The 12171-nt window shown below is 35.7% G+C and overlaps 1 protein-coding gene across 3 annotated transcripts in view; it reads right to left on the bottom strand.

Moving 5' to 3' along the window:
* Window positions 1–12171, bottom strand: part of sbf2 (SET binding factor 2) — a 116396-nt gene that overhangs the window by 89651 nt on the left and 14574 nt on the right. For all 3 annotated transcript variants that reach the window (XM_015383466.1, XM_015383468.1, XM_015383467.1), the window contains exon 2: window positions 10753–10838. In XM_015383466.1, coding sequence (XP_015238952.1) covers window positions 10753–10838 — 86 coding nt within the window. The remainder of the gene's footprint in view (window positions 1–10752; window positions 10839–12171) is intronic.

Below are 12171 nucleotides of genomic sequence, written 5' to 3'. Positions count from 1 at the left end.
TTCCAGGAGTTTTCCACAATCTGTTGGTAGTGGTGATATCTATGGGCTAAATCATGGGAAGTCTCTACTTTACATTTGCCAACTCTCTAAACTAGGAGCTGTGGCTCGCTTGCCATGTTTTACCAAGTGGATCTGTCCCTATAGTTCCAATTTTTCCTAATTGCGCTGTGCAAAAATTCTGTCCACATTGACAGAGGGGCATGGAAGCCAAAAATGACATCATTTGGCCAAGCGGACATCGCAAGAATAAACTCAAAGTTTTAGAGACATACAAGCATGCAGTGGTAACAGATTAAAAAAAGGAATCAGTTCAGGAGCAAAATACATGCATGATTAAGTTGTATGATTCATGTATGATAAGATTCTATAAGGACACAGTTAAAATAAAAAAAGAAGAGTTTCAGCATAAATTCTCCCCACTTTCTCCTAAATTACTTATAATAAAGTTGAAAGATTTTATTTTTTTTCTATTGTTTTGGTTGCTGCAGGCTGCATTGAATGCAGTCTATTACATTAGTAGGTCAAACCGAGAGAGATTATTTTAGCAAAAAGTGATGGAAAAACAAAGAAAAAAACAAGGACCCCCTCCGGACACCACACCGATTTATTCAGCTGTTGTCTAGTGAATGGAAAACAGTCAACTTCTGAAAGGAGCTTCAGTTCATGTGTGTTCAGTCTCTGATGTTCCCCGGCTAAATCCCATCCTGTGTATTCCCCGTTTCCTGATCAGGAGCAGTGATTTTCAGCCTGGAAATTCCTGCTGGCTTGACAGCTCCAGCTTTGTTCCCTGATGTGTTTAGCTCTGCTAGCACATAAAGCCTTGATTACTCATCTGTGGATCTTCCTGACAAACACCATCCAATTCTCTCCCCGATTGGAATGGTTTCCTTCTTTGTGGAATGTAATGTTTAGGGATTTTTCTCTCCGTTTTGCAAACACGCGGGGATCGACGTGCACTGTGACATGTCGAGCTATGGTCACTCGAGCAGGTCTATAAAGAGAAACAATTAGAGTGCATTCTTTCACTAGACCACGGCTTGGCAGAGAGCCTAATGCCTGACTAACTCCGGCTGCTGATTGTGAATAATCCATTTAAGCTTGGTCATTGTTGGTTTATTCAATTTACTGCAAGAATAAAGTTATAAAAGCGACTCCTTGCAAAAAGAATGTTAGTGCTCATTCTATTGCATGAAGATGGACCGAAAACAATGATAATGAGTAAGATGCTCAAGCATTTTCATATAATATTAATTCCTTAAATTGTTACTCAGACGCATATCTACACATGACACCCACAGGTCAAACATTTTCTAAATAACTCCAGCATCCTTCCAGGAAGTGAGAGCAGCGTTCCTCATTACAGCTGGGATTTGAGAGCAGCTCGGAGTTCAACAAGTCAACGTTCAAGACAGGACAAATTAGACAAATGCGGTAAGACAAAAATATCTAAAAGGTGGTCCAATCAGGTCACCTTCCTTTATCAGAAGGACCCCGGCCTGAGAGTAGAAACCTTAAGATAGAACACACAAGGTGGGTTTAAGGTATTTTTATCTTTAAATGTGCTCTTAATAGTAAATTGTTTAACAGCAGTTTGAACTTTATTTATAATGTTCACCCCACTATTCTAACGCAATTTCTATTGTCTGGTGCTTAGGAAAAGGAGATTTTTTTCTCATGGAAGTTTCATCATATAAAAATACAAATGACAAAAGTTGCTTTAAAAAATAGCTCTTATTTTAATCACCCCCTCTTGAAACTTTCCTTAATTTAAAGGGTAATAAAATTTAAGTTGTAAAAAATGCGGTACAACAACATGTGTGACAACAAACAAGGGAATTATAACACTAAATGTTTGCAGGTAGTGGCATCACACATTGAGCTATTTTATCAGTTGTACATACAAGAACAAAAAGAGATGAACTGATGTCACATGCAAGTTATGGAAAGCCAATGAATGGATTAGTGGGAAAAAAATGGATTTTCCAAAAATGCATTTTTAATAAACACAAAAACCCATTAATGGCGCAACCGTAATTTTGACATATACAAATATAACTGTATTCAATAAAAATTATATGAGGTGGAAACTGTAAAGGTGGGAAATAATTTAATTAAAAAATAAAAATCAGTGGTTCCAACAAAAAGAACAGGTAGTCTACAGTTGACTACTGATCATCTGATGACTACTATAGTTTCACAGCAGCTATTTAGTGCCAGTTATCGCTAAAATGGGGGTATTCTAAAAATATGCTTTCATGACACCGATTAGTCATCAATCTTAAGTGTATGTCAATATTGAGATCCATTAAATCCATTTTTACTAATTCCAAACCTATCTTTGAAGGATTTGAGGATGGTCAGTAAAGATGGGAATAGGGCACCCTTGATGCTTCATCCAGTCTACTGCATGGCAACGTAGAACAATGTCTGCATGTGCTTGCTCCTAAAGGCTATTTAGAAAAATTAGTTATCCCAACAGAAACACTTTGGACTGTGGGAGGCAGTCAGGGCAACAAGAATAAACCAAAACATGAATGAGGAGAATATGATCCCAGAGGGGAGACAGGGGCTGCAAGGCAGCAGTCGATCACTTCACCATCATAGGGCCCAGTTCCAAAACCAGTGACTTGTTTATACGCTGATATAAATTAAAGCTGAATAGTGGTCCAAGCAAAAGCAGTTTGTTATGGACCAGTCTGAGCTTAAATACTGGTGAGTTTGAAGATTAGGTCACAGATGTTCACTGTGACACACCTGATACCGCCTTTATGAGATGGAAAGAGGTCAAAGTTGGATAAAATTCAACAACATTATAGTTTATGAGTAAACTTGTCATTGGAGAGTGTTTAAGCCACCATATTATACATTTAAAAATGGATAACCCTGGTGATTCTAGAACATTTTTGACCTTAAATGGATTTCTGCTTCATTCTAATGGATTATTACCTTGACACAAAAAAGCAATCATTCATTTGTTAGCGTCGCTTTAGGCATACAGGAATTTGACCTCTGCATTTTGCTCATGTGTTTGCATTAAGCACACACATACGAGCAAGGAGAGCAAAGAGTTGATGCAATTAACTGGTTTTCTTTAGACAGAAAACTTTGAATCAAATTGACTGTTTGATCTGGTAAACTGTAAAGTGCCTTTAGATGACGTGTGTTGTGAATTTGCGCTATATAAATAAACTGAATTGAATTGAGACTGCCAGGATAAGAGCTATATAGAGCATTCCTCACACTGGTCAAAATGATATTGGATTGCCAGGCTTGCATTAGGGTGCATAGAATAGCAAATATGCCAACAGACCGTATGCAGAGACCGTAAGAACCAGCACCAAATACCCTATATAATCATTCTATGACCCCTTTAATAAAAATTAAAATAAAAAATTGTCTACAGATTAATCGTTTTGCAAAATAATCGTTAGTTGCAGCCCTAATTCATTAGACTTAGACAGATTTTATTTTCTCATTTTGTACACACAAGTGTATACAACAAGAAATTTTGTTTAGTACAGCTCTAAAGACTTTTTCATTTTTAAAAGTGCAGCCTTGATTTATTCATATTTATATATTATTATACATTTTTTATATTATATTTAGTATTTATTTATTATATTATATTTAATTTATATAGAACATTTCAGTAGTGAAACATTGTTAAATGCTGTACATGAAAAAGTGTAGTGCATTACGGTGGCATAAAGTTAATTTAATAATTAATGAACTTGAATAATTACAGATATTAAAAATCAATCAATGAAGAGTAAGTTGTACTGAGACTAAGTGCTTCATAATGCTACTTTGACTTATTTCAGCACTTTAAAAACAAATTGTTGCTCATCTTTGTGGCATTAAAGGTAAGGTTTTTATTTTTGTACTTCCAGCATTGGCTGGGTTATTACTTCCCTCCACGCTACGTCAGTCTTTGACATATGATCAAACAGGGCCGATGCGAACATATATCTTTGGAGACATTTTGTTTTTCTGTCGGGAATTATGACTTCAGAGGAGACAGCAGGAATGAGCCTGTTGACTGAAAGTTGTCTGCAGGGTACATGTAATGGGCTGACCTTCATGTTTAACACTGAACTCTGCAGCACTTAGGAATGCGTCTGACCTCTCGGGCGTAGCTTTCAAGGCATCTGTCTTCACCCCAAATCCACAAATCCTACGGCACGCCGAGCGTTCACACAAACCCATCATTTTCAACGTATGCCGACGTTCATTTCAATTAGAGGCTACGGATAGATTTTGTCCTCAATTATCTTTCAGGACTTAAATGTCATTCTGCGGTCATTATGTGGTCAGGATGAGGCTGATCTAAAGAGAAAGGGTTATAATTATTAAACCGAATGTCAAACTGTGCTCAATTCCAATTTATCTTTTCTAGAGACATTCCTTTAAAAGTTGCTGGAGAAAATAAACTGGAAAATTGCATTCTCTTTATTGTATTAAGTTCAAACATTAAAAACCACACTAAAAATGCAAAAACTGAAATTTCAGGTAGCAATACTCCATATTGATCAATCATTGTTTTTAATTCAGATATGCATAACAAATCATACACTTTACTCATTATGAAGTCAATCATTAAATGATGTTGGAAACTCTTTGGAAATAATGTTATACAATACATCTACTCTAACCAGTAGAGATGCACTGATCTAGGTTTTTCCAATCCAATCTGATATCTGAGCTGAGAGTAACGGCCAATATCCGGTACCGATCGCCATGGTAGTGAAGACTTTACCTTTGCAAAAAGGTAAAAAATTAACAAATATATAAATGTGCTATAAATAAGTAACAAAAAGAAAGAAATAGCAGTTCCAATTAAAGTGCACTGGATTGGATCTCCGTGCTCTGATATCTAATCACAGATATCCGATCAATATCAGAGCCGATATTCTATCTAGGTATGGGATAAGTGCATTTGTACTCTCACATTGCTACAAGCAGGGTATAATACATACACACAATTAAAGCTTTCTATTTTGTATGTCACTACAACATAAAATTACCAAAAAGTGATTTTTCCATGATGCATAATGAATTGACTTAGCTCAACTTTGAGTTAGCGCCACATACAAACAATCTTAAGGTCATAACACTTCTATTTGTTAATAATCTTTTCTACTGGGTTACCGTGGATGGGGAAACATTGACCACATTTGTCACTCTTCAACAAATCTGCCCAAAGTTCAGGCTCTGTACCACCAATGGACTTATATCACTAAAATACTTATATAATTATTAACCTTTGTAAGCACATTAAAGTAGAGACACACTAATGAGGCTTTTAAGGGCAAATATGACTTTCAGTTATTCTTTGCACATCTGACCTGCCAACCCAAAGCTGGACCAAATTTAATCAAGCCTGGTGGTGGTGGAGTGATGATCTGGGCTGCACAGGCTGAGCACCTTGCATTCCATTATTTAAACATGATATCCTTTGTGTACTATAGTAATCTAGAGACAAATGTAAGCACGTTGCCATCTGCCCCCCAGCTGAAGCTTGTTTGAAACTAGGCCATCAACGAGACACCAGCAAATTTAGCACCACTTCAGAGACGATACAAACATGTTGTCTAAAGGAAACCGATGTTGTAAACATTCACGTACATCAGGCATTAAACAAAAGTTGCTGGTAATTAAACAAGCAAGCTGACCAAATAAACAGAGCGAGTAAAGTGTCATTCCAAGCATTCTTTGCTAAATATGTGGCATATGTAACCTCTGAATTGACTGTTTTTTGGGTTTTTTTCTTTTTCACTCAGAGTCAAATCCGGCTCTGAGTGAAAAAGAAAAAAAACATACATATACATCAAAAACACAAACACAAATTTGTTTTCTGAAATGATCATTTGTTTTTGGAACTTGTAAAAGTTTTTTTATATATAAATTTGTTTTCTGAAATGATCATTTGTTTTTGGAACTTGTAAAAGTTTTTTTAAAATGTAAATTTGTTTTTCTGAAATTATCATTTGTTTTGGAACTTGTAAAAGTTTTTTTAAAATGTAAATTTGTTTTCTGAAATTATCATTTGTTTTGGAACTTGTAAAAGTGTTTTTAAATGTAAATTTGTTTTCTGAAATGATCATTTGTTTTGGAACTTGTAAAAGTTTTTTTTTTTATGTAAATTTGTTTTTCTGAAATAATCATTTGTTTTGGAACTTGGAAAAGTTTTTTTTTATGTAAATTTGTTTTTCTGAAATAATCATTTGTTTTGGAACTTGGAAAAGTTTTTTAGATTTTGTAATGTTGGTTTGCACCTCCAGGCCACCGTACCAAACCAATAATGGTATCAGAAATCGATGACATCTCTGATATAAGCAAGCTAATAAAAACACTTCTCTTATATCTGCTTCTGATGTAAAGTTTATATAGCCTTTTGGTTAACTAGTGAGAAAGGCCGTTTCTGTTCTAGGCTTCCCTCTGGACTCAGTGGAGGAAGTGGATGAGAGGAGGGTGCTGTCCAAGCTTACATCCATCATGGACAACACCTTCAACCCCCTGCACCAGAGTGTAGACGAGCTACGCGAGTTAAAAAGTTGTGATCATCTGTCCGAACGTTCAGTTAACTGACTTTGCTATAAAGCCCATTATACAGTCCCCTCTCTATACAATGATGAGGGATTTAGGGGTTAGTGCAGACATTCGGGCACAGGGAGCTTGTATGAGCTATCAGAACAGCAACTTTTAAACAAGGCATGCACAAAGAGAAATGGGCTTGTGCATGCTCTTGCATGTGCCTTTTTTAAGTGGAGATGGCGAAAATCCTCCACAATACCTTCAAACACTAGCTTTACTTTCCATATATTCTGACAATTTGTGCAAAACCTTATTTATTGAAAACACAACAAAACTTTAAGTGCTGTTACCAGTACCACCCATGACACCAAGGGTGGAAAGCCACATAGTTTGCATAAAAACACACTCCACTCTTTCTGGTCATCAGAGCTCTCACTTAAAACCATTAAAAGTAACTCCACCCGTGCGAAGGCTGATGTTTACTCTAACTACAGTTAAAAACAGGAAGAAAGGCAGACCCAGTTGAGCAACATCATGTTTATCCCTTTTATTTTTCATCAAAAGGTTTTAGAAATTAAAGTATTTAGTTCACTGTACAACACCAGTGTCATCACCCCACAGAGACAAGAAAATTTCAAGCTATATTATAACTAACTCTATTGAGCCGTTGACCTTAATTTGCACACATAGGATAAATGAGAGCCATGAAAAGTAAGGACTGTGGCTGAAATTGACTAAGTGGAGGAAACTTTTGCTCCAAAACATTTAAAAATACTGGAATTTGCTAAACACATCACACACAAATTATCTAACTATAACATTTAAGGCAATTATCAAATGAAGTAAGGTTAGCCAAAATTGTGCATGCATGTTTAATCTTCACAGTCTTAATCATATTAGAAACCTTTTTTTCTGCCACATAATGTGCCTAAAACTCGTTAAATTGCTTTAGAAATAAAAACAATTAGCAAAATAGTTGGTGACCACTAATTCATCTCATTTAGCCGTTCAGTGGAATCTGCACATTAAAAGCCTCACCCCGAGACCCCACTGTGGTACCATCTAGTGAACCCCTGACCATTTACAGTAAGCCAAGCACCCCTGCATCGCTGCTAGAGGGTGAAGTGATGGAAATTTACTAGGTGCATGTAGCACTGACCTCCCTCTACAGACGCGGCTCATCCGCAACAGATGAGGATCTGAGCTGGTTCCTATCATCATCACTTGCCTGTAAAGATTAGAAACACATTTTTCCGAGCACAAGTTGTAAACGCTTTTTCTTGGTGCATTCCTCATCTGTGGCTATTTAGTTTGCTGGGGGCCTGTTGTGACCGCAAAATGCTTTTCGTGCTCAGCTTGATCCACTGTTTTCTACAGATGTGTTTGTAAAAAGAAAGAAAAAAAAAGAAAAAGTAATTTGCTTTTTCATGAAGAGGAGAAAATCTGCAAATAATAATGGTTTACATACCAAAATGGAGCCAAAATGCAAATTGCTAAGTGGGTCTGTTAAACACTATGGTGTATCTTCATTAAAGCTTCAAAGAAGGAATTTCAGCCATTAGGCTTTAAACCAAGCTTTCTTGCAAACACGTAGCCCGGAAACAAAATTTCTAGAAAAGCCTCCACTTTTCTTTCTTTTTTTTTTCTTTCCCCCTTTAAATAATAAAAAAAAAAAAGCTTCACTGAAAAACAAACAAATCATCAACATGTTCCATAATAATCCAAAATATTCTTGACAACATACTGCTTCTTAGAAAGTTAAAAGATGAGCCTATGTTGGAAGGGATCATGTCCCTATTGAGTTCTCTATATTTCTCAATTTTAAAAGCACCAATTTAAAATGGTATGCAATGGCCCCGGATGACATCTGGAAACACTAAACTAATAGATCCACTTAAACTTGTTGCAGCGTTTCTATATTTAGAGAAAAACCATGACAAGATACTCTGGGGACGATGCTGAGTAAGTGGCGCCACCCTAATTTATCCCTCAGAGTCATTAAAGGAAATAAATGAGATCCATCCTCATCGTAAAGACATCCATTCCCCCAAAATAACAGCAAAAAGCTTTTTTTAACTTCCAAAATATAAAATGGCCTTGTCAGAGTTAATATTAGTCACCTCTAAGCAGTGACACATGACGAGACACATTCCTAATGGCCACCAACAAACTCAAGTGGCTTGTATAGGAAGATGCCTGCGTGACACTAAAACCGCCCAGTGAATAAATAAAAAATTTATGGCAGATCAAAAGCGTTGTTTGTTCTGAGCTTCCTCATAAATACCGCTGTATAAACATTCAATAATGCAATTGGGCTTTTTATACTCATGTCCACATGGAGAAACTATCTATACTGTAGCTGCAGCTGTAACTGTGTCAACACACTAAACATGAACGGTATGTTCCCCAAATCACAACAATAAACCACACATCGTACAAGTTTCCTTTATACAGACAAAGTCATGAGAATCCCTGCTGGGTTTTTCCTTTTATGTGCTAAAAATAACAGCACTGATCTATTTTTATTTAGCAAAGGTCATTAAAATCATGGAGGGTAAATATCAGGTATTAAATGAATGGTTGAGCCAAACTAGACACGTGTATCTAATTGTACAGAAATGGCAGTTTGGTTCACAAACTGTATTAAGAACCTTTAGAAAAACAAAACAAATCTAAAGAGAGAGACGTAGGACAATTTAACATCATGAAAAGCCCCGAAGCAGGTTGGTTGTTGGTGGGATTTCATGCAAGATTTTCAAAAAGATCCTAGAAAATGTGGAAAAGGGGTAACTTTGAAAGGCGAGAGACCTGTTGTATAAGAGTAATATTGAAGCATAACTAAAACCTTTTCTTATTGAATATTACAAAAAGATTAATGACAAAAAAAATGAAAATAAAAAAAAGGTCTAACCTTCAATTTATACAGCAATATATATGTATAATTTAAGGTTATGGTGTTATTTAGCTCTCTGTAACCAAAAAGACAAAACAAAAAACAAAATGGAATTACAATTTAAATTTGACTTAATGTAGTGAATTATTTTATTTCTTTTAAGTAGCTATTGGTTTTTTGGGATTTCCCTTTCAGGTTGGACAAAAGAAAACTAGATAATTTGATTAAATCGGCCCTTAATTCAGTTTCCAAAAGATGACAGCCCCTCTCCACATCTGCTTTTTTTCTGTGTGCATGTGTTTCCTTAAATACCACCCAGATAAGCAACTATTTACAGTATTGATACATTTCAACCAAGCAGGACCACAGCTTTCATCAGCCTTCACGTCTTCCTGCATTTCATGTCTTCAAATTTAGCTGTGTTGCTTTGCTAGCTAAGCTAAAAATCACATTATGTTAAATTTACAATAACACAAATAGATATTAATCAATTAGATTAGGTGATATTGAAGGAGGCATTATGTTGTACATTTCTGTTAGAAATCAGACATGTAAAACTCAGGTAGGGATAATCACTGGTTGTCAGTACTAGTCTACTAAAACAACAAAAAAAGAGAAGAACACATGGAAGAACTTGAGTGGCCTTTGAACAGGAATAGAAACTATAAGGATGATCAATTTCTGGGATGTATTTTTTTTTCACTCACTCCCTCGTCAACTGTCTGCTTAGTCATTAGGAGTTTATCAGTGGTGCTAAGTTTAAATGAACAAAAACAGATATAAGACAGACACTAATGTCCTGGGCAGCGTGATCCTGTCAAATGAGAATGTTTCCCTAGGGACAGACAATTTTTCTCATCCCCGATAAGAAAATATTTCCTATATCTATTGGATTGTCCATCTAAGGATAACAGACCTCCTGTCAAAGACCCCACGGGGTCTCCACTCAAATTAGCAGGGGCCAAACTAAAACAGGTAGCTAATTCTGTTCATATTACTGGAGAAAATGGAGGAACATGGGAAGTGAAACCAGGGAAGTTGGGCATAGAGTGAGCAGTAAATGTGATTTGGTGAAACTCTGATTAGCGAGTTTGGGGTTAGATGAATAACCAAATTTAGAAAAACATCAATGACCAACTGTAACAGAAAGTGCTGATATCTACAGCTAATTTTGGGAGGACAAGTGTGTAATATGTTATTCCTTTACTTTTTTTTTTTTAAAACAAACACATGAGTAGTCCAATGTAAGAGTCTTGCACATTCCCAAACACCTTGCTTCTCTGGTTAGTTATTCAGAGGTAATTACCGAGGATGCTTAAACTCACCATCTCCACTCCTTGAGGAAAAGCCGTTCCCTCCCAATCCTTCTTGGGAAAACGCTGAATAATCTTCCCACATCCCTCTCCTGAACCTGCATATAAAAGGACAAATCTCAGTCAGGTTATCGACACAGATGAAAACCAGCCAGTTGCTCTAAACCACATAAAGCAGCTTTTTTTTTTTATAAACCCCACAATTATGTGTACTTTGTTAGCTTTTTTTTATAGTCTCCAAAAAGCTTTAAATACCAAAATTCAAAGGTTTTAGCTACGTTTTGATCTAAGAATTTAAAATTAGATTTTTGCCAGAGAAAACAGAAATACAAATAAGGAATATTTTATTTATTAGATATACTAACTAATATTTTTTCAATAATATCTGATAATATGATTGTCCTGTCAGACAATATTTATCTACCTGTGACTTTGGATAATGTGCCGTGGAAGAAAACAACCTTACAAAAATGCATGAATGTAATCAGAGATGCTGTTATCAGTAGAGATGCAGCAATCCGAGACTCGGATCAGAATTAGCTGGATCACATTTCGGATGAATGATGCCAATCCAGCATTCGATCAAATCATTTTTATTTTTATTGACATCATACACAGCAATACAGTTACAGTGATCTAGTAACTGATGCCTTTATTCACATGACAAAGTATACGGCTACAGTAATTAATTCAACAGTAGTATTGAATTGGTATCATATATCGACTAATACGATCAGCCCATGTATCACAAAGGACAAAAAAGGATCAGTGCATCTCTGGTTATCAGCTAAACATCTAAACACATTCCATTTATTTCTTTATTTCTCCATTCTAAATATTTTAAAGCAATATAAATGTACACCTAATGAAAGTAAGCTGCAAATTGGTTATTATCCTGTTTTCTAACCATTTATGGCAATGAACAAGTTGAATATCTGCTGAAACAGAGCATACCTTTTTTTTATTAAACTCTCTTAAAAAATCTTGGAATGGTACTACTACCGGTAATACTAAATAACAGACACAAGCATGAACAAATAACATCAAACCATTTATAATACAGTTGGAGGAAAAAAAAATTCAATTGAAACAAACCATTTATCTTTGGTTTAGGTTCTGGTTTAACCATTGGCGAAGAGTCATATATGAAGCATACAGATTCAAATGAAATGCAAAAGAGAAGCAATGAAACAAATCTGTAACAAAATGTGAAAATGTCGCATGACTTTAAGTCTGGTGAGCCATTGCTGCAGCGTTTACAGTGTAAGAAAAATCAGTCTCTTTATCTGCATCTTCCACATTTATTAATTAGGTGGAAGAAAAAAATATGCCAGTAATATCTTAGATACATTAACCTCTTACACCCTCAGGGGGTATAAATAAATTTCTGCCTGACAAAAACACACCAAAGTAAATCACTAATAGCCTCAC

This window comes from Cyprinodon variegatus, unplaced genomic scaffold, assembly GCF_000732505.1.
Source record: "Cyprinodon variegatus isolate N-32 unplaced genomic scaffold, C_variegatus-1.0 Scaffold285, whole genome shotgun sequence".
NCBI lineage: Eukaryota > Metazoa > Chordata > Actinopteri > Cyprinodontiformes > Cyprinodontidae > Cyprinodon > Cyprinodon variegatus.
Note: the sequence above shows the minus strand (reverse complement) of the source record. Positions and strands in the feature narration are given on the sequence as shown.